The 23,503-nt window shown below is 39.8% G+C and overlaps 1 protein-coding gene across 3 annotated transcripts; it reads right to left on the reverse strand.

Moving 5' to 3' along the window:
* Positions 1 to 828: 828 nt before the first annotated feature.
* LOC129170942 (ral guanine nucleotide dissociation stimulator-like) lies at positions 829 to 22,603 on the reverse strand. 3 transcript variants are annotated; one of them, XM_054759110.1, is made up of 16 exons: positions 22,523 to 22,603; positions 17,736 to 18,028; positions 16,298 to 16,333; positions 15,522 to 15,721; positions 15,243 to 15,391; positions 13,950 to 14,198; positions 13,513 to 13,616; positions 13,056 to 13,140; positions 9,860 to 9,946; positions 8,808 to 8,840; positions 8,517 to 8,638; positions 6,443 to 6,532; positions 6,221 to 6,350; positions 4,604 to 4,900; positions 3,564 to 3,678; positions 829 to 2,304 (listed from the first exon to the last, which is right to left on the reverse strand). In XM_054759110.1, the coding sequence occupies exons 2-16, from the start codon at positions 17,855 to 17,857 to the stop codon at positions 2,165 to 2,167; spliced, it is 1,959 nt and encodes a 652-aa protein (XP_054615085.1). In that variant the 5' UTR covers positions 17,858 to 18,028; positions 22,523 to 22,603; the 3' UTR covers positions 829 to 2,164. The 3 variants fall into 3 exon arrangements, with proteins under 3 accessions (XP_054615085.1, XP_054615084.1, XP_054615083.1); XM_054759109.1 differs by lacking the exon at positions 22,523 to 22,603 and adding an exon at positions 21,985 to 22,268 and having other exon boundaries at positions 15,243 to 15,388; XM_054759108.1 differs by lacking the exon at positions 22,523 to 22,603 and adding an exon at positions 21,985 to 22,266.
* Positions 22,604 to 23,503: the final 900 nt, after the last annotated feature.

Genomic DNA, 23,503 nt, shown 5'->3' on the forward strand with positions numbered 1-23,503 from the left:
ATACGGTATATTTCAAGAAAAAACAAATTCAGCTTGTGTAAAAGTGCATTATTAGTCAAACCTCCGTGTTTGTTCTTTTTTCCCCTATTTTTTCTGATGTTTGTTTTCAAATGTTCCAAATATTTCACATTTCTTGTTAATCATAATTTTTTTCTGAATATTGCTACTTTCTTCCCATAATTTTAATTTTTTTTAAATGTCTGTAATATAATACTAAAATGTCATTTTTCCTCATAACATACGTTATTCTCATTGAATTACGACTTTTTCTCGTAAGATTAAAACTTTTTGTCTTAATATTTAGACTTAATTATTGTCAAATTATTGCCGAAGTTCCATTTTTTGTGGTTTTTTTTAAATTCCCATATTTGACTGAAGTCTTGTAACATTGTAAACCTAACTCAGCAAAAAAATTTTGCTTGTTTTTCCTATCACGGCCGTTAAAAAAAAAAAAAGCACTTTTGTACTATTTAAATGTTGTGCAACAAAAATGACATTAATATATTATTCCTGTAAAACATACATTTTTCTCAGTAGATACGTCTGTCTTAATATTTTGTTATTTTTGGAGAAACCACCAAAAACAAAACAATTAACCAGAAATGTCCAAATGAAGGCGCTGAGCTTGTGAACCCAACTGCTCCTTAACTGAAGCCAGCTGTTACACACCGCTGGAGTAAAGCTATGGCACCTAACACTGGGCAGGGAATACAAATTAAAAGCGCAGACCAGGAAGTGACAAATCCTGTCCTGCAGAGGATGACAGTAGCAGGCAGGCGAACACATTTTCAATGATTCTAACATGGGCGTAATGGTAATACACAAGTCTTTTTCATACACAGTTTATTTGTTTCTTCCAATAGAGTATTTGTGTTTATGCATTCAATTCTACATGCTCTGCACTGGCTCTATCTTTGTACCAACATGATGCGAGTCTCGTACAAGCAGTACCATATCCTCCCACGTCTTACAAGATAAATACTGTCGGCATCACGCTGACGCCACTGAAATGATAACGTCTACAACCATAGAACTACCTGAACCACTTGTTTAAATACATCTGTTAAGCAACTTTTTTCCAGCATTATTAAATAATGTCAGTGATATCAGAAAACAGTAACAAACATCACTCAAATTAGGCACCCAATTTCAGTTTTCTTTAGGTACAAGCAGGACGTTGTCACAATAATGTGCAATGAAGAGCAGGATCCAAGTGAAGCACATGGGAGTAAAAGCATACAACTCATGTACATACAACAACAAGTGGCATAATGTGCATCAAAGTCCGTGCTGCTGCCATGGGTACCGGGCTGGGGAATGCCAACCTTCCTGTCAGGGCTGTGAGCCAGTTTCACAGCAACAAGAGGTGCGGTGAAAGGAACACGGTGCTCCCTGGTAGGAACACCACCGCCCACTTGTCAGCTGGCATGGGCGCACCTCGAAAGGCTTAGAACACGATGTCGCTCCCCTGGAGTTCCTTTTATGCTCTTCTGACCTCCATTCCCTTCTTTTTTTTTCTTTTTACAGGTTGTTACTGGCCCCATGCAGTTTGTACATCACATATACGATACTTGAATTCCACATTAGATGAAGGGGATTCCTACCAGAACACGACAGTCTCTGCTATAAAGTGCTTTTCTGCTACCATAAGCGCGTCGCCATATCTCCTTTACACGACAAATGAGGAGGAACATAATATCATATACAGCGGTGGGACCTCAGTTTTTGTTCCAAAAGGTTCGACACCAAAAACCGAGAATGTTTCCCATAGGAAATAATGTCAATTCAATTAATCTGTTCCAGAAACCCCAAAATATGAACAAAAAATACATTTTTACAGAGAATGGGTATTGTTTTACATGCAGTAAATAAAGTACATAAATATGATGAATGGATGGAACTTATTGTTGATGCAGACTTCCCGTCCACATTCCATAGTGTTTCTCACCTTCTTTATCAAATTGCTGGCACTCGCAACTTTCTTTGGCCCCATGGCGGGTTATATAGCAGTCGCACTCAGTAAAAAATGCACACGGATGGTGAGTCGTACAAGACGGATACGTGCAATACTGTGCGGAAACAAAATTTGGGTAAAAAAATGTTGACGAAAACAAAAATCGGAGGTTTGTCCGTACTATTATGAAAAAAAAACGCTTATGTGGTGCTACTTTGTGTACCGGCCAAGACTTGACGTGGCTCTCAGTGGTTTCTTCTGGCCTTTGTGGAACCAACGCAGGACAAAATCAAAGTTGGCAGTGGTGGACATGGCGTAGAAGACGTTTGCTTTGTCTGGTATGAGCAACTCTGAAAGCAAACAAAAAAGAGATTCACTGATCAGAAAGAACAAAGGCGGTGAGACACTTCAGTATCTACAACCAGTGTTGGACAAAAAAGCCCTAAACTGTAGTTACTGGTTACTTTCCCAAAGAAGTAAACGCCTTCAAAAAGGTAGTGAGTGACCAGGAAAAGGAATAATTTCCTTTTTTTTTTTTTAAAAACTTCAAAAATGTCAAATAATTTGGATTTAGCTTTGTAGTGGCTGTGTTGTTGTCATTGTAGCCAAGACATACTATGAAATATTCATTATTTTTATAATGTATTACTATAATTAATGTCATTCGATCGCCTGTTACTGGAAAACAATAATAGCCTTATTAATGCCGTTATTTTTAATGCTATTACTTAATGCTACTAATGTTACTTCCAAAACGGTGTACGAATGCACACACAAAACAGAGCAATATCAGAAATGACACTTTCAGCAAGTGTCTTCATCTAATTTAACTCATTCAATACCAAAAATGTATTTATAGGGTTTTTTTAAACCCGGTTTTTGGCGCGAGAGGCAAAAAGAAGCGACGACACAAGTGCACGATAAAACAGGACAAGTTTCATGCAGTTTTAGGCCATAAAAACGGCCACAAGGTGGCAGAGGTGCATTTGATAAGAGCTCGGCAGGGAGCTTCTGCATGTATGAACACGCTCCACAGCAAGGAGGAAGTGAGAGAGCCTGGAGGAGTGCAGCGTGCAGAAGGTTACACGTTGTGGGGAAATTTTGACGCATTTACACGCAATTTAGTTCTAAATGTGAAAATTTGTTTATTTGTTATTTTAATGTAAAACAATCCTTTTTTGTGTTATGTCGGTATAGTTGTTTAGATATTTGCGCTATCACAAAAGCAAAAAAAAAATTGTGTCAAAGTGAAAGTTATGCTTGAAATGTATCTTTTCACAAAAAGCTCTTTTTCTCCCTTTTCTAGTTTCAGGAACTGATATTTTCCTGAAACTTACCTAAGAACGAGAAAAAAAAGAAACAATTTTTTTTTTCCTGATGACAGACGAGAGCCTAATCTTTCTTTTGGTAGGTTCCATGTTTATATAGTTTATTGAAAAATCAGTCAAAATCGTCTAAAATGGCCAGCACTGAAGGGGTTCAAGTTTAAAAAATGGCTGGGATTGAACGAGTTCGTAACCAAAATATGAGACACAGCTGTCGGTGCGATGCGGCATACTCAAGTCAAAACTGAATGTGCCTGAATGTGTCTTGACCGAAGCGTCCTGACCTCTCTCTTGTGAGATGACCTGTGTCAAAGTGAAGTCCTGCCAGTCCATGTGCTCCAGGTGGTGCTTGTCCAACGCCCGCTGTATCACGTGTGCAGTTTTGTCCTGGCTGGTCAACTGAGACATGCAAAGAAGCGCACACAAGTTACAATTCCAAAGCACACGTTTGTGCACTCAAACCATCAAACATGCATGAAGTCTCAAAGAAGAACGCACAAGACCTCGGACTGGCTGACTTGACGTTGCCTTGAGTGGTTGTCGACATAACTGAAAGCGAAACTAGCAATTGCTTGCACATTTAGTTGTACATTTCATTGTATGTCTTGGCTACAATGACAATAAAGCTTTCGTAGATGCAGAATTGACTAACAATCAAAAAATATTACGAACTGGGTGCATTTTGTTAGTTGCTGTGGTAGAATCAAGGTTATTAGTGCCTTGCCTTTTACTTTGAAGCTCAATTTGCCCTGAACAGGAAGTCACTGTGTGTGTGCATGTTTTCATGTGAAGTACTGTAGTGTTGTTTAATGATAATGACTACAACACATTGACTTAAATGGGCCAATTTTTCATAGTAAAAGTGGTTCTTAACTTTTTTGTCCACAGAAGCGGAATCGAGTTAAGTGAGCATCTTTAATTTGTGTATGTTAGACATTTATTTTGTGTTTTCACTGTTCTTGCTATCCCATTTGCATCTCTGCAACCAGTTTTCCTGTTTCCTGGATTTTTTTTCTCTTCTGTGTGAGTTTTCCACCTCCCATGGTGAGTTTTACGTAGCACCTAGCTGTGCTTCCTAGCCTGCATTATTTTGCTACTTCACGCTTTTGTGTGTGATGCCGCTCTTTGTGAGCTTATCTTTTGCTTCGTAAAAGACTTTGCTGATTGCACCGGCAACCATATCCTTGCATCCTGAGGTAACGCTACACAAAGTCACAGCAAAACAAAACCACAATCGTAGTTTTACACTCGCCTTAAATTTTTGCGGTCATCAGAAAACGTTTATTTACAGATAAACAATACTCTTTATAAACCATCATCTCACCAGGATGCTCTTGTACATGTTGCCGTTGTTACGGCCCAGGTCCACACTGACCCTCACAACGCAGGAGTCAGCACCCTGGCGGTTGTAAATGGGTAGGGATGTCATGGACACGGAGCGTCTGTGGTGGGGGGTGGAGGTGGCCGAAGCGGTAGCGCAGGATGTGGCCGGGGAGCAAAGGGAATCCGAGGACGAGCCTGAAGGGGTTGGGGAATCTGGAGAGGAGGCGGCCGAAGAGCAGGGAGACGAGGAGGAGGAAGAAAAGACCTCTGACACGTTGTTGCATGAGCTGTGGAACGACTGTGGGACGGAAAAGTAGAAAGAAGAGTAAAATTTTATATCATTTGCTGGGAAAAAATGGCAACGGTAACGAAAAGAATGCAAGTAATTGAGAAGCCCATAAAAACATCTCCTTTTGACCCTCTAATCAAGCCTGGGTGATGTGTATGGTGCAACTGTACGTGTGTTGTTTTGTGGTGTGTGAGGAAGGGTGTAAACATGAAGCTGATGAAGTTAAACTTGCTGTGTAACGCCAGCTTTACCAATGTAGGGCAAATTAGATGGGTTTTCCCCCAATAAACGACCTATGGAGATTATAATCACAGCAAAAAAAACGATCATTTGATCAAAAAATCTGCAAATTTGCCTGATTCCGGTACAGTACAAGTACAGTAATCCCTCATTTATCGTTTCCACACGCAACAGTGGTAAGTGAATTTCCACAAAGTAGCATTCCTTTTTTTTTTTTTGCAAACATTGAGTGTGTATTTACAACAGTGATGGACATATAGAGTGCGTATGTACGTGTGGTGGTTATAAAACGCAATACACAAGACATAGGACAGGTAAGAAATGGAAGGGAGGTTTTGTGCGATGTCGAGAGATTTGAGAGAATGCGAAGTGGGCTGTATACTAACAAAAGACTTAATAAATATAAGAGGGGTGGGGGAAAACATAATGATACATAGTAGTCAAGTAGTTGTGCTGTATTGGAGAGAGGAAGAGAGAAAAAAAATGCACTTACGTGTATAATATTTAAAAAAAAGGATAAATTCAAATAGTATTTTATTAAAAATGTAAGTTAATTAAATGAAAGTAGTATTCCTTATTTATAAATCAAATATTTTTGTAGTTAGAGCATAGAAAATATGTTTACGACCTTTTAAAATACAGTTTTCAACATTATGTAAGTCAAGGTCATATAACCACAACTAAATTAAATGGGTTTTCCATGTTAAATTAAAAGTTGTGCATGTATAATACCTGTTCATAGTGTAGGAATATTGTAAAGACAACACACAAAAGACAAAACGCTCCAGATAAGAAATAATAAACTAGTGAGCCCAAAGCCCCGATGAATAACAACCTTGGTGGCGTACGAACTGAAGATGTCGTAGAAGTTTAAAAGTGTCATTGACTAAAAGGGTCACTTGGTTTATTGTAATTGTCACTGGAAGTGTTTGTGAAGTACAAATGAGGGCTTTGTTCAGAGGACAAAGAGCCATTAACAGCAGAGACGTCATGGCAGCGTACAACAAAGACACCACTGATGAGGATGCAACCTCAGGAAAAGGACAGACTGTACGAAGATGTGCCACATTCATGCACATGTCTGTTTACCTGTAGTCTGATGGAACAGGCAGCGTTTGGGGAGGACAGATCTTCCAACTCTGAACCACTGGATCCGGAAGATGAAACACTGATCTGGTCTGCTGGGGGCTTTTTGGATCCTTCACTCATTGTCAAGATACTAAAAAAAAAAAGACCCTATTTCTGTTTACCAGAAGCCTTACATGAATAATATAGTATTTATGTGAATATGACACGGTGCATGACACTCACGAGGACAGTTTCTTGGTGAGTGTTCGATGGCTCCAGGCAGTTGGTGAACAAACGTCCACAGGAGGCTCCAACTGTCTCGACAGTTCATAGCTGGAATTTGAATTTCACAAAAAAAGTACCTGTAATCCTTCGCTAAGGACATTTTTGTAGCATCCTGTTAATTCATCAGCAAAATTATTACTTAACACTGGAGGGGTGTGGCCATCTAGGATTGTTTACCATTTCTAGAACACTCAGGGTTGGATGCATCCCTGGACACGAATAAAACCTGTCGTGCTATGACGAGGGCATCATGGGCTTCTCAGTGATGTGTACTTGTTGGGGGTTTAGAAAATGTTTCTTCCCAATAAAATGGCTGCCATACCAACCGGCATGTTTTTTTTATTATTATTGTGATTTATTATTATTTTGAAGATACTGAAAACAACCACGGTGGACATGAGGACTACTATTCCTACTACTGCTGATATACTTAACTAATACAACAGTAGAAAAAAGTATTGACTAGATACCGCTGTATTGCAAAGGGCAATTGCATTAAAAAAAAAACACACATTTTCTGACCTAAAAAAATATTTTCCAATACAGTGGCTTCCAGCATACTTGCAACTCTGCATTTGCAGATTTTGAAAAAAAGAGCACTATACTGTATACACCGTAAATTCTGGACGCGCCGGCGTTTAAGCTTCACCCACTACATTTAGAGAGAAAAACAGATTTGTACATACAATATACTGTATAAGCCGCACCAGACTATAAGCCGCACATGTCCACGTCATAAAATGGCATGTTGTGGTGTCAGTGAGACCAGGTAGCTCTTTATTTAAAAGGAGCCAATCATGAGCTATGAGAAAACTTACAACAAGCTTAGCGACCCATCGGAAATTGCAAATGCGAGGTCATTACTCAATATACCCGTCTGTCATCTTAGAATGCTAAAATCATCACATGGCAACTTAACACTCAAATTCATTCAGCAGCTGAATGAATCATTGCAGTGCCCCGGCAGCCATGGCCAATGAAATGCTTCGCTGGGAAGAAATGCATGATGGGAAGCCGTTAAAATAGTTTTTTTATTCTAAACCTGTATTGGTACTTGCCTTCTTGCTTTGTGATGATTTTAGCGATCTAAGATGACACCGTGAGTCAGATTGACTAATGACCTCCAGCGATTTCCCATGGGTTGACCAGCTCATCGTGAGGTCACTTATAGCTGGTGATTGGCTCCTGACAAAAAAGTGCTACCTCACTGACTTGCGGGCGGCACAGTAGGCTACCAGTAGTAGTTCGGAAGTAAAGGAGATGTCATGAGATGAAAACACGGCCCTAAATCAGCCGCACAGCTGTATAAGCCGCAGAGTTCAAAATTTAAGAAAAAAGTAACGGCTTATACACCGGTAATTATAGTATGTTTTTGTTTTTGTGGGAAAACTCACCTTTTTGTACATTGAATATTACTGCGCAAGCTTTAATTACATGGAAAGTAGCCAGGTAAAACTCAACAAAGCATGCTGGAAAGCTCACCTGCACACGTCCCCAAGAGATAGTTACCCAGCATGTCTTGCGGGTTGTAAATTAGCATACAATAGTATAGTTTAGCATGTATATTAGAATGCAAGCATTTATTTCGATATCCACATAGTTCGTATAGTGCAGTTATATTGTGTTTTCCACATGAGTTACTTTATTTTCAGCTGCGCCATGAGTGAGGCAGGGTGTAAACATCAAGATGATTCATTGCATATAAAGAGTACTTTCTGAGGAAAATTAATGTTAGTACCTGGATGCAGCAAAAATAGACACTACTATATGCGTCTCAGTTACATGCGTCTCAGTTGCATGCGTTTTTTTTTTTTTATGTGGGAATCAACTGTATTGTATTCCACCTGAACAATTATTTAATGCAAAAAAAAATTGCAACATCAGCTGACATAGGAGTTTGTTGAGGCGTGAGTTTAAAAAAGTAAAAAACCAAACATGTTTTTTCTTATTCTAAATGATTGTATGTGACTTTGTGAGCTTTCTCACTGCGAGTGATGGAAACTACAGTTATGTTATTTAGTATTCAGCACACCTTTCTTGGTCAGTGAGTAGTTTATGTCCTTGCATCCAATCAGCAATTCTGGGATGGTGAGGCAGGCTGAACTGGGAACAGGACGACTGCAGTACACAGATTTGCGACAGAACCTCAAACTCCTGCAAGAAGGGAAATTAACATGTAAAACTGAATAAAAATGCTAGATATTAAGAAAATGTCTACATCTAAAGCAGATTATCATGTGGACAACTTTTTATTTGGCTGCAACAAGATGACAAGGGAGAAAGAAAAAGGAAAACAAAGATATCACCAAGGGAAACTACTCACCCTCCTCCTCTTCTCAAAGTTTATGAGTCCACCCTGTCAAAGAAGTGAATTGTTACAAGGGTATGTATTTATAGCATTCATTAGTCAATATATAACTTCCTTTAACTCAAGCAGCAATAAATAAATACGATGAAAAATTAAAGGCATATAAAGGCATATTTTTTTTTAAATAAAGGCACCACATGCAAATGTTGTTTTTTGTCCTTCATAATTGAGCTTTTGGGAAGAGAGTGGACATTTTCGAAACTCCAGCTCAGCGTTTCGGCGTTGACGGTTGCAACAGAGCTTTTTGGTTTTTATCACAAGAAACGTGCGTCACTAGCAAACCTTATTTAACCGCACAACGTGAAGTTATTGACTTACAGGTGTTGACTCATTTCAAGCAGTGGTAAATACGTGCTTATTAAGACACACACAATGGCGATTAAAAAAAAAAAAAGATGTCTCTTGGGCTCTCATACCTCACTATATTAATGAACAGATGCGTTCATAATAATACACAACCAAGTCAAATGTGAATGCTTTTTCAAAATGAGCATGACATCCGGTGCATGTATTTTTATGTGGTGTATATGAGGTATGTTACGAGTTACAACGCTATCTACTGTACGGAGCTGAACAGCAAGCTACAGAGATAGTCCCGCTATAACATGCTTATGAGCAAGGACAAACATGCGCCAAATCTACAAAAAATGTAAAGCGGTAACGCCAGCCCAATTTACGAAGTTACGAAGTTAATGTATGGGAAAGATTGAAGTAGATTTTGAAAATCTTCCTAGAACAGAATATGTTTTGATGAAATATAAAAAGCAGGATGGGAAATAGTTCATTGTGTATTTTTTGTTTTGTTTTATCATCACCGACTGTGTCAGAAACTGTCACTTGGCAATAATATCTTTAAATCATTTCCTTCCTCCATGTAATGGAGTACAAAATAAATCAAGTGGTAACAGTGATAACAGGACTGTAATTTATTATATATACTCAGTTCCTTTAAAGGCCCTTTATTTATTAGTGAACATAGCAACTGTTTGTCAGGATGCATGACAAACCTCCACAGTGTCTGGAAGGGCTGTGTCCAGCATGGTGAGGACAGTTAAATATGTACCCAGGTAAGGCACCGCTCCACTGGAGGTACTCTGCAGAAAGACAAGACATTCCCAATTAGCCTTTTGTAACTGTTTAATATGTGCTGTAGTCAGATATTGGTGTATTTTTCGTCCACGCTTTCTTTAATGGCATTCAAAGTGCCCTACTTTCATGCAACGTAGGTCTCGGTTAGCAGCATTGCTGGCTCCTGTTTCAGCCCGGGAGACTTTGCAGATGACTCCGAAAACACTCCGCTGTCGTCTATTATTACTGGCCTATAATCCTGGTGGTCTGAGGCCACTTGAAACCTGTTTAGTACCGAGTGAGGCCAAAGATAGGTTGTGTCTCTGCCACACTCAAGACGCTCCGCTATGTACGTCAAATGGAATCATGTCTCTTTCGTGGAACTGTATAACTGTATAATGTTTTTTTTTTGTCATCTTGAAAACTGATTGTGCCTCCTTTAAAAACAACATAACACATCTCATAATGTTTTACTTGGAGAGTTCTTTCTCTCTCTCCCTGAGGCATAGCTGAATATTAAACACTGGATAACATTTCTCCCAAAATATCCACAGATGTTTGAGCTCCGTCCCATTTAAAAGAAGGTCAGAAGTAGCTACAGTATGTGCTTACTTCAATTGTAGGTTAATAAGTGTTTGTCAAATTTACACCTCAACTATGAAGCATTTTAGAGAGTAAAAACTGCCTTGTGGTGAATTGCTTTTATGTAAGAGCGAGGAAGGCCACGTTCAACCTTTTCTTTGAATGCAAAACCAGGCTTTGAACTCAAGTCATTCGTTCTTTTCGACTGTTCAATCCTACCACAGCTTACGGGGAGAGAGGCGGTGTACACCCTGGACTGGTCATCAGTCAACCACAGGGCACATACCCGTGGTCCTAGGGAGTTACGCGTTTCGGTGTGAGTCAGAGCTTAAGCCTAAATGATGTATTATATACTGTATAATTATATTAATTAAGTCACATGACAAAATACAAGAATTAAATCAAACTGTAATGAACACTCCTCACTTTTATCCCTGTGGTTGTCTTGCAGGCCTACCGTCTTAAAATATTGTCCTAGGCTCGTCTGCAACGATAACCTCCTCTTCCCCTCCCAGATTTCCTTGTAACAGCACACGGAATCCATGACCCCCCTCTAGCATTTATTAGCCTTCAGTTACCTTTATCCTTAATGATCGGGACGGTTTGGACCAACAAGCGTATTTTTATGATGTTTATTTTTACTTCCATGGTGATGGCTTTCCTTTTCTTTAGCACACCGCTGCTCGAGAGACATACAGTAATGAAGGCAAAAAAGTTACTACGGTAATAAGTAATGTTATTCTTTCTCAGTCTGGCTGATCAGACACAGACTGTATACTTCCGCCGGCGTTTTATTCATTTATGGGAGTGCGTTGATAACCAGGAAATGTAACACAGAACACCGTAAACCGAGGATCACCTGCATAGACAAACCACGATTCCCGCTCACATTCACACACGTGGAGTGTTCGCTTAGCCCAGCATGCATGTTTTTATACTATGTGGGAAGAAACCTGAACATGCAGACTCCACTCAGAGAAGGACAAACAATTCAAACTCAGTGAGGCACCATCGTGCTGTCCCCTTGTAACATTTTTGTAATTTCCCAGCAATACTATTCAAAAAAGAACATAGAGTACAACTTTTAATAATTACAGTAGAAACATCTAGAAAGGTGTCTCCTTCAATCCTTTACATATTTCACTTAACATACTGTAAGATTAGTGCTGCATTGTATCAGATGTTAAAAGATAGGATATGCTATCTGGTGTAATGATTTATTACGCCCTCGGGTCAGATCACTGAAAGCACTCAAACTCAAGGGTTGACTTTCACAGATACATTAACTTTTAAAAAATGTAGGTAGGTCAAACAACAAAGACTGCCTTTTTTATTCATACTTTTTCACTCACTATTTGTAGCAATAAAAAAACGATTACCAACATTAACAAGCATTTACATTTACTGTATGTGATTTACAAATGTCCCAATAGCGTTGCAGTATTTTAGTCTCTCAATATGGATACAAAAATAATGCAACTGATTTTTTTCATTAGTTACAGTAACATCTTTTTCCGCAATTACCACATGCACATCAACCCACACCTCTCTGTTATGGCGGGACATCAACAGCTGTGCAATTCCAGCACCATATACGTATCTCCATTTCACAAGCATGTCTCTCCGTTCAACCTCGGAACAAAACAACATCCTCATTCCCACCACACGACTACGAGGTGCAATCACAGACACTCCGAAATCCCAATCGTCACAATGACATCATTATTATGTGGGGTCCAAATAAACACAAAGACAAAGAATTTAAGCATGCTCGGAAATCCCAGAAAATACACTCAAAACTTGAATTCAACTTGCGCTACGTGGTGTCTTTGAATGCATCTCACAGCACACCACCACACAAAATGTCCCAAAAGGTATATACAGTACACAGATGAATTATGTACCATCTACAGTGGCCGAAGAGGGCAAACCTGCAAGCACTCCAAACAAAGAAATTATCCACAATCAAAAACACACAAACACCATAAAACAAAGGCAAAGGACTCAGTGGTTAGGAATCACTGCCCTAGGGTGCATATTTGCATGGCTCCAGCTTGACAACATCTTTCAGCATTCACGCGCCCTCACTCGTAGGGGAGCTCCAATCGATTCCGGCTGATACCAATCATATGCATTAAATGTCAATTTTTCGATTTATTTATGATGAGTTGTATTGCCCAGCGGCGCCATTTAGGGGGGAAAAGTTAGGACAATAAAGGGCCCCTGACAAGGTAATTATTACAAAATACAAAGGAGGGGGCCAACATCATTTTGTTTTCATGGGGCCCAGAATTTTTGTCTGCACCTCTGCTATTGGCTATATGATCTGAAAAAAACGAACCATAAAAATAGCCTTAATTTACACAAAAACATATTTAACTTTTTCAAGAGCGACTTCCAGGTAGCACACAGCGAGGCTTCCGCCGCTGAGAAAGGCTTATCATTTAGTGCGATTAATTCTATTACTTTGGGCCTTCTGACTGTCACGCACATACGGACGAGTGCTACCGAGCATTGGCTACGTTAACTGCCGTTTGACTGTTTTGGTCTCACCTCCATCAGGAGTGCTCTGTTGGTGAGAAGACGGTTTTCATCAGGGAAGGTTTCACAGAGGTTATCAAATGTAGCCATGCTGTCCCTGGAAAAAAAACATCAACAGAGATGAGTATATGATATATATAGTATGGAGCTGCTTAGCTTCATACTGGATATTTGATATAATGATTAACTAGTGTCTTTTATAATAGTTGGGACAACTTTGTCCACAGCAGGTGTTATGTCACAGAGAAAACCCTATTAAGTTTTGTCTTTGTGATCCTTGGCATTTTACTAGCTTACTGCAACATTCAAGGCCCGCCCTGTAATGTGGGTCAGCCAAGAGCGGGTAATTTGCTGACATTGCTCTTGACGAAGGTTCAAGGCCCACATTAAAAGTCAGCTACGATACACAACATAAAACCTAACTTTGGATGGAATCAAGAGTTTTGCAGGAATGATCGTCTGTGTTTACCTGCTGACTGCAGCCCAGGTCTTTCTCAGTCTGTAGACTGCATTGGACTGAAGGGCAGACAGGATCGCCCTGAGTGAGGAGAAGTTCTTCAAATTGTGACATTCCTGCAGAGATACAGTATACACGTGTTAATATTTTGTAACAATAGTGTATGTGGGGCATATCAGCGGTGTGTCATCAGGGCCAGCTGGCCTAAATACTATCAGAAGCACTGACCTACAGTACATTTACACCTTAAATTCTAGTATTTGTTTCATGAAATTGTCTTAATTTGTCCCAAACACGATTCCGTGGTACCGATATATCATTGACCAGTCTATTACATGTACTCACATTGCAGATGAAATTGCTCTTTCTTCATTGTTTCATTTGGTCACCTAAAGACTGATGCTCATTCAACAAGCAGACAAGTCTGGAGTGAAAAGAGCAGCACCCACCTGTGCTACTCCGATCCACTTCTCTATGATGCGAGCTCGATACGGTGGAGCAGTGGGAGGCAAGCGACAGGAAGTTGGACTGGAGCTGCCACATGCAGGGCGGCAGAGCAGCGACACGATAACCAGGTTGGTAACAGCATTAAACTGGGCCACGGTGGCCCTGATCGTGGGGGACATGTTCTCCTTCTTGTCTCTTTGTGACCAGATGCAGCCCAAACATTGGTAAGGTGCCACTTTGACGAATAAAGCCTGAGAAGAAATAAGAATGACCCCCGTTAAAACAATAGAAAAAGTTACCAAATATAAAAAGAGCTGCAATAAATGACGTATTTTGACCACATATTGGAGCAAAAATTCTTAATATACAGTCAAACCCTGCTTTTTGTAGCTTTTTGTACCTTTTTGTACGATTCGGTTTTTGTATGGCCAAACATTGTGTGAAACAAACTAGTCCGTCCACATTGATGACTCAGTCTCTGTGCTATTTTTATTGAGTCCAACAGCTAAATAAACCACAATGGGGCAAAAGAAAGTTGCGAGTGCCTGCACATATACAAAAATGCCGGATGTGTGGCCAATCGTGGCTGTACTGGAAGTCATCAATGATCCTCCCGCTCCTTGCCATCTTCCACACACCACCACCAAAGTCATGTTAAATGTTCATTTATCTGTTTAACTCATTTTGCATTGTTTTCTGTATGTAAAATAATACTCATTCTCTATAAAAGGTATATTTTTTAAAATGTCTGGACCGTTTTAATTGGATTTACATTATTTCTTATGAGAAAAATTTCTTTGGTTTTCAAACATTTGGGTTTTTGCCTTCAAATATTTTGGTTTTTGTCTCCCTTTTTGGAATAATAAAAAATGAAAAGTGAGATACCAATGTATTTTATTATTTTATCTCTATAAAAAAGGCAGTTTCCTGCAGAAAACACATCTCATTCACCATAAGTTTGTAATAATTTACAAATATCTGATAATACAGGTCAAATGTACAGCATACATGTACCATTAAAAAAAATGTTTTTTCTTGTTTATATCTTTATGATAACATTTTTTCATCAAGTGTTGAGATTTTGCACCTGTTTTGTAGGTCCTTCAACATACCATAATTACGTTTTTTGTTTCGTTCGTTCTCCATTCAACGAAAACCGAGGTCTGACTGCAGTCCCATTTGGTCAAAATAGCAAACACAGCATGTAAACAGTACAGTTTGAATTTCACACATTTTCAATGATTTCTGCCAATGCTAAGAACCCGCCCATTAGTTTGTAAGGTTCTCTCACGTACAGAATCAATGCGAGTGAGTTGTTCTGCGATGGCTCCAGCTGAGAAATCCAAAATGTCACCTTGATCCTGGGAGTTTTTACATCCTGAATACTCATCACCTGAAAGCTGCTTGCGTTGTTCCACATCTGCCTGCGCAGTTCTCACTGCTTCTGAAGAAGCAGCACGAAGATAAAATCAGCGTAGGTGCTTAAAACAGAAGCAATGATATACAGTAGGACTCCTGGCCCATTTTAATTTTGCACATTTCATACAAGTCTTATAACGACTACATTGGATTACCTTCTTTCTGGAACCTCTTCAGCAGGTTTTCAGCTTGCCCAGCCAGCGAGCACAAGTTGGGCTGGCAGTGTAGTTGGTCATGCACAGCAGAGCTGATCCTGAGGTGATCCAAAAGGAGACGGAGCCCTGGGTGCAGTGGAGGATCCCTGAAGTCCTCACTGTATTCATCCAACCATGTCTGGACAAACGCCAATGGAGGACTAGTGGGAAACGACAGTGAGAAAATCATTACCTTAATTATGGACCAGCAAAGTCGGAAAAGGATGGATTGCTCCCTCCGGGTTGGGAGTGAGGTCTTGCGCCAGATGGAGGAGTTCAAGTACTGGACTTGAACTCTTGCTCACGAGTGAGGTCGGATTGGCAGATCGACGCAGCATCTGCAATAATGCGGTCGCTGGACCGGACCGTCGTAACAAATGCAGGACAAACCATGCATAGAACCCCCACACAAGTTACAGTATATCATTGGAGAGGTCATTATGGTGGTGTAGTGTGCCTACAGACATTTTATTAAAAATTCAGTCTTCAGGCCACACCTTGCATATACACTAACATGCAAGAAACCTGCAAAGTTACTATGCAGGGCCAGAGGTGAGCTACAGGCAGGCCTATTCAAAATGTGCGCAGACATTTTTCTAGTTATTAAGTTATAAATAATTTTAACAACAGTTGTAGCCAGCAAAGTTGACATGCGCATGTGTGTGAGTAATTCTAAACAATGACTGGATGATAAAACACAAACTGCACACAATCAAGCATAGAAACCATCCACCTACCTCAAGTTGTTGTCCAATTCTGATGCTGCACCGTCTCTGTAGGATGACAAATACAGCAATAATAAATCTATGCAATTACATTTTTCTTGAACATGCAGTATTTTTAAAGAGTATTCGCCCTTACTCTGGAGTGACCAAAGACTCATGCCGAGCTCAGCCCCTTTGTACATAATTGTTGTTGTTGTCGAGTGCATCCTGCTAATGAGTACCTGCAAGCTGCTTATTACTTCAAAGCGAGCTTTCTAAAATGATTCAGAAGCAACAAGACAAGTGTGCAAGGAGAGAAGCTTGATGTTGTGTTGCTTAACATCACACGCCACCAGGTACACCTATCCAGTCTAGTGAGATCCAAGTACAAGAAATTGATCAAAAAGTGTGCCTTTCCAACTAAGATAGCGGGATAGAAGATAATAGCATAAAATATGTACTGTAATACAGTGCAACACAAGTATTACGGTCGTCCTTTGTTTATCATGGTTAATTGGTTCCAGACCCGACTGCAAAGTAGGATTCAATATTAATAAATGAAATATTTTCATAGTTAGCGCATAGAAAACTATGCTTTATGACTTTATAAATATGTTTCTTACCATTATTGGAGCCCTGTACACATAAAATAATGCCTCTATAGTCATCTTTACGCTCCTACTATTCTTTGTTTACACCACATTGCTAATGCGCAGGCTACGGGATAACTGCAAGGACACGAGAGACGGCCACAGTTGCATAGCATGCTAGCTAGCTCACTAGGTAGCAGTTATTTATTCTATCCTTAAGAAAGGGTTGCAAACGGAGTGGGGGAGAAAGACAAAGTAAGAAGCCAAAAAGCAGAATTTTCAGAAACAAGAACGCTTAGTTAGTGGTGTCATATTTCGTATTACAGTTTGGACTTTTGGCTTGGTTTGCTTTTTCTCCTGTTTCTGCCATTACTTCTATGATATTAATTTGTTTTGGTTTATTTCCTGTTTGTTATAAAGCTGGGGAGCGCACCTGTGTATGATTTGTAATTAGGGTTGAAAGTGTTTCCTTGGACTATGGTTACCTGTGTGTTTGATGCCTGCCGTTGCATCGCCTTTGGGTGTTTTCCTCTTTCCTTATTATTCTCCTTTTCTTGTGCATTCCTGTTTTCCATCTCCAATGGGGAGTTTTTTTGTTTTCCTTAGTTGCACCTCCTACAATTCTTTGTCATTTTGGTACTTAAGACTGTTGATTAATGACTTTGTTGAACCAGCCTGCCACCGTGCCCTTGCATCCGGGGGTATACGCAAAACAACACAAAATAATAGCAAAACGTGACAACTGAACCATAAGTCTTTGTAAGTTATGTGATATTTGGGACAAACCAATTGTAATTGGCTGTAGCACTGTTATTATTGCACAGCCATGAGACACTCTCTGAGGTGACTGAGGTGCAGTGTGAAGAAATGTGGAATTATACCGATGAAAGATGAGCTCCAGAAGCTTTGCCGTGGTGGTGAAAGTTCTATATGTGGAGAGGAAGATCCTGCTGTAGTCCTGCTGCTCCAGACAGGCGGGGTCCAGGAGGTGACTCACAAGCATTTGCAGACTGGCCGCCTTCAGACGCCGCACTTTGATGGTTCGGTACTGGACGAAAGCGCAGGATGGATTTGCACTGCTGGGGTCAGGCGAGGAAGGGACAGGCACCCGATGCAGGGTGATCCCGTAAACTGCACCATCCTCAAATTCTTCACCCCACTCCTGCACTGGGTTCTGTGGGTTGCAAGGAGAAAAAAAAGCATTGGATGATATCAGATTTACAGACGTGGGCATGCGCTGAAGCTTTACGTTCCTGAGTGCCTTCTCCAGGATTACTTTTATGTTTTACAATACATGATGCAACAGTTTAACTCATAGGAGTCTTTTGAACTTGTGGAAAATGCAGGTGGAGCATAATCAGTGGTTAGCAGCATGATGCTCCCTTCGAAAACATAGACTTCAACCTGCCCACGAGTCTTTAAATGGTGAAAATCGGTCAAGTAAAAGTTTTAGAATCATTAACTCATTCAATCCCAGCCATTTTTCAAAGACAACCCCTTCAGTACTGGCCATTTTAGACGATTTTGACCAATTTTTCAAGGCACACAGAGCACTGTGTTCTATGGCTACAGTATATAAACATGGACCCTACCAAAAGAAAAGATTAAACTCTCATCTTTCATCAGAAAAAAAATGTTTGTTTTTCCCTTTTGCCATTCTTTAGTAATCGGCAAAAGAGCATAGGTAGGTTTCAGGAAAATACAGTATCAGTTCCCAACAAAAAAAAGGGAGGAAAACAGCTTTTCATTTTCAAGCAGTTTTCCTTGCTTTTGTGACAGATCAAATATCTAAACAACTATCCCACAACATAAATAAAAAAAGGGTTGCTTTACATAAAAATTATGTATTTACAAATATAACACCATGAACTATTAACAATATTCACATTTAGAACAAAACTGTGTGCGTGAGCGCGCGTGTGCATTTGCATGCGCTAAAATTTCACTGCAATGCGTAACCTTCTGCACGCTACACTCCTCCATGCTCTTCCACTTCCTCCTCGATGTCAAGTGTGCTTTCACATGCAAAAGATCCATGCCGAGCTCTCATCAAATGCATTTCTGCCACCTTGTTGCCGTTTTTATGACTTAAAACTGCTCTAAAAGGGACTTATTTTAGCCTGCAGTTGAATTGAATGGGTTAATATTCACCATGATTTTGTCATTGGTGTCGTCATTGCACATTTGGCAGCGCTTTCGGCGCAGGAAGGAAGCTGCTTTTAAAGCAAAAGTAAAGCAGCGAGGAAACATGACACCACCTTCCTATTGGTGGAAAAAAGTAGGAGTGCACGATAAATATGAGGAATTGTGATTTCATACGGATGAATCCGATAACAAAAAAAAATAGCTCAGACAACGGACAAAAAAAACGCTCCAATGAGGCAAGGTCACCCGTACTGTGCTGTAGGTGGGGGTGTGCAAATTAAGTGCTTCTTTTCTCCCATGCGTGACGGGCCGTCAAGACGCATTGTAAGCAAGCATGGTGTCGATCGTGTGGTGTGGGACCTTCCCACTGCCTCAGACACCTCCTTGCGCGCTGGCTGGCTGAAAGACTTTGAGACAAGATAAAAAAACATCGACCCTCAACACATCAAACCCCACCAGGCACCCGAAAAGCCAGCATTGCCACAAGAGCGCCCTGAAAGCCCACAAATATGCCCGCTCTGCCAAAGAGGCTGCCCTAAAAGGCCCAGGGCCCGGTCCTATCATTCACCATTGCCAGCAAACCACTCCGACCCAGGGTTTGTACTTCTGAGTCGCCATCATATTTGTGGTGATGTTGTGATACAAGTACAAATCCTGAGTCGTTCTTATGTTCAGGTGTGCAAAAACTACAGTTAAATCTGAATTTTAAAAATCGGTTATCGGTATTGGTCTTGAAAAATAGATATTGTGCACCCCTAGAAAAAAGATTGCCATCAATCAACCAAAGCATGAACAGCCCTTTGGTTGCAGCACGTCATGACTTTGTAAGCCTGACTTTGTCCTCTGGATGATCAAGGATGTTATATTCAGCCTTCTTGAGGTGACCATGAGGTGGACAAAAACATTTTTTGAATGGGACACTATTTATTGTGTACATACAAGTAGTTTGCAAGTAGTAACTGCCTGAGGCATGTACATTGTACTAAGCAGGGGTCATTACACTTTTCTTTATTAATTTTATTTTGTTGGGTGATATTAGCGCCCAATGTGTTAATACATTATATCAAAACAAAAAAACATGACACACGTGAGGCTGTACTAGGAAAAAAAGGGACCCAATCGAGGCACGATAGTTTATAGAGTATAGAGGTAAGCATAATAAGCACGTGCTGTAAAAACCCTAAAAACCACCCTGTACTTCTTGTCTTTTTCCAATCCTTTTTCTCATCCACGACACACAAATCCTTTTTTTTTTTTGCAGTTCTGTACAAGCATAACAAGTTGGCGTGTCCTTTTAAAAAGTGTTGCATAACCCTGGCGTCAGTAACAATGCCTGCATGACTCCAAACTAATCCATTTGGTGTCCACACAAAAGCCTTACAAATCTATACAGCAACAAGTAGACATGCAATGTTATTTACTACTACGCTCCGCACCGTATTGACCCTTTTTTTTTTACTGCAGCTGAAAGAAGCTGACAGTGCCAAAGACCTTGTTACAACCAATCACACACATACACACACACACACATTGTCTCTCGTAGAAACTACTGTTTGCTGTACAGACAGAAAACATTGTGCTCCCCTTGCACCCATGCTAGCACAAAGCACGACTATCAGTCCAATGTAAATACAGCTCCATTCATGGGTTTCTTGCTAATTATCAAAACTAAAAAAACGGCCATTTATATTCCCGGGCGTGCTTCTTTTTTTTTTTTTTTTTTTGGAGGTACAATCTGAGATCTTAAAGTGATTAAACAAGCAAATAACAACCAAACCACGGACTCATATGGGCGAATATGTGTTTAGAATCAAGGTATGTGTCTTTATTAAGATTACCGCTTGTAGGGGTGGGCAATATTGCAAACAGTGGTGCCGATGCCAAGTAAATACAAGGCCTATTGCCGATACCGATACACTTTACTTGAAATTCCTCAAGCTATTTGTTCATCTTGATTTCAATCAGATTAAACAAAGGACAAATGTCCTTTGTTTAATCTGATTCAAATCAAGATGGCAAAGCAAAATTAAATTTTTTTTTTTATTTTGTAGAAACACAAAAAAACGTTATCCCGTATATTGGCGGCGTAACAATACCTGTATCTGTATCGAACCATTCAATACGCATGCGTACTGAACCGTGACCCCTGTGTCGAACGATACGCAGTTTCATATTTATTTTATCAACTTCTGACGGCGCTCTGTGCTGAAAGCTCAGTGTATTTGCGATCAACTACTCTGGCTTAGGTTGCATGGTCAAGCACAGAGCCACTGAGCTCCGCCTCCCACATTCATACCATGCCATGTTGAAAAATGTGTGATGAAAAAATATCAAACCGTAACACAAACGTCACGAACTGACTCGAACTGTGAATTTTGTGTATCGTTGCACCCCTACTGTATATATATATATATATATACAGTGTATAACCCATTTTTGCTGTTAGTTCTACACTGTCCCGCGGGCCAATCAAAAATGAGCCGCAGCTTGGACACCCCTGACTTACTCCCTCAGATGACTTTTTGTTTGTAAACGATATGTCAATATTTCAATATCCGCAACACAACAATATAAACGCCACAACAGAAAACAGATATTTGGGAAAATAAGAGACCTGAAAAAAATCGATCTCATCATGCTTGTGTGGATCCGATACTGGTACCACCGTTGGCGTCCATATTATCAACATATGAACCACCTCTAATTTACATTACTGTGCATGTGAACACGTGTGATTTTTGATTTTTGCCTGCAGAATGCCGTATCCTCTTTTATTTGTATACATGTAATATATGGGGAATATATGACTTGCAGCTTCACAATTACATTAAGCTTTCCAGTTAGTCAAAAGAATGCGAAAGGCATTTTTATGTACGGAAGATATGATTGGCTATCACACACAGTAGTCATTGTATCTTACAAACAAAGCTCACAGACTCTCATTTATAATTGACAAGAAAGAAAATGAAAAAATAAACACCTTACCATCGTTAGCTCCCATTTTCCCATGTCGTTTTCCTAAGGAGAATGAGCTTCCATTTTGGCTGGCTTTTAAGTCAACTTTGCAGTCACTTTTAAGGCTCCATGTTTGCTGACGTTAAAACTAGCTTTGTTAGCAAAAAAAATAATTAAATTCTGCTACATTTTGTAATATTTAGCATACACGGCGCGGATGGGACCAACCGATACCAGCAAAAATGTTCTTCAATGACTGAGACTGAGTGTGTGTGGACACACCGGCTATAGAGTCATACTTCCAAGCCTTTGTAGTGGGAGGGGCTGTCTTTGAGCGTGTGTTTGCGTCGTTGTGCGTGGGTTAAAGGGACTGTACGCAACTCGCTGCAAATGACATTTTGTGAAACCAAACAATATGAGAACACCACCACCATGTTACCTATAGTGGCTGAAAAGAATAGACTGTATAACAGAAATGTCAATATTTTTCACAATTGCGAATTAAACTGCAAAAACATTGACAACGAACATAACTATTGCACGTGCGTGTGTGTTACGTCGGGCGTACCTTACGTACTCAAAGCAGTAAGACGACGGGATATAGTTGAGGAAGCCATTGCATACTGTCATTTTTAGTATGTTTTACAAAAGCAAACTGCTGCCTTTTATAAGAATACTGTTCACTTTTGATTGACACTGTCAGTAATGTGTCAGTAAAACTGTATTACAGGATGGAAATGTCGGCTCCTTATAGAGATCCGGTTCTTTTGGATCGGTTCACAAAAAGAGCCGACTCTTTCGGCTCCCAAGTGGGTCCTCAGATTTTTTTTTTGTTGCCTTAATTTATTACCAAATTATGTGTATTATATTTGTGTTTTAGTTCATTTAGCTATTTTTATTCTTAAAAATGCTTAATTTAGGGAAAAATATGTAAAATTTGCTCAAAAATGCAAATGTTTTAACTAATAATAGGCTGTATTCAACCACAAAACAGCATGATGTTGTAATTCATATATTTTGGAAAAACCGTGATAGTGGGAAGCCGCAAAATTCGAACCACGAAGTGGCGGGGTACGGTCGTATTTCATACCTCTCAGTGTTTGTATTTGAAAACAAGTGAAATTTTCCAGAAAATAAGGAAAATTCCCCAAGCGGTTAAATATACAACGGGTGATATTTTGTGGCATTTTAAGTAATGAGATGATAGGAAGCGTTAGGAATGATGACATCAGACACTGTGGTTTGGCGCTCTTTATGCTTTGCCAACAACACCTGCTTGTACTTTTTCAACTGCCTCATATTCCCACAGAAGGCTTTCTCTGCTGTCCGTGTGTACAAATGTTTTAAGTTCAATTGTATGTAGCACAAAAAAATTACTTGGTAACATGCTGCTTAGTTTGTGTAATGAGTAATATGGAAAGCACAGAGAGCACCATTTCCATCTCCCTCGGTAAAAGAAAAAAAAAATTAGTTTCCTGATTTCAACACATGTTGGTTATAGATTAGATTTTCAGAGAGGAGAACATGCTGGTCTCAGTGAGTCCTGTCA

This window comes from Dunckerocampus dactyliophorus, chromosome 18 (assembly GCF_027744805.1).
Source record: "Dunckerocampus dactyliophorus isolate RoL2022-P2 chromosome 18, RoL_Ddac_1.1, whole genome shotgun sequence".
Lineage (NCBI taxonomy): Eukaryota > Metazoa > Chordata > Actinopteri > Syngnathiformes > Syngnathidae > Dunckerocampus > Dunckerocampus dactyliophorus.

Bases quoted from the DNA above. Each gene is read 5' to 3' on its own strand.
- LOC129170942 (XM_054759108.1), bottom strand. From the start codon at position 22,008: ATGGGAAAATGGGAGCTAACGATG. The intron at 16,334-17,735 runs GTATAATTCCAC...GTCATCCTACAG, and splicing joins CTGGAGCTCATCTTTCATCG to AGACGGTGCAGCATCAGAAT. The intron at 13,617-13,949 runs GTGGGTGCTGCT...GTATCTCTGCAG, and splicing joins AGTGGATCGGAGTAGCACAG to GAATGTCACAATTTGAAGAA.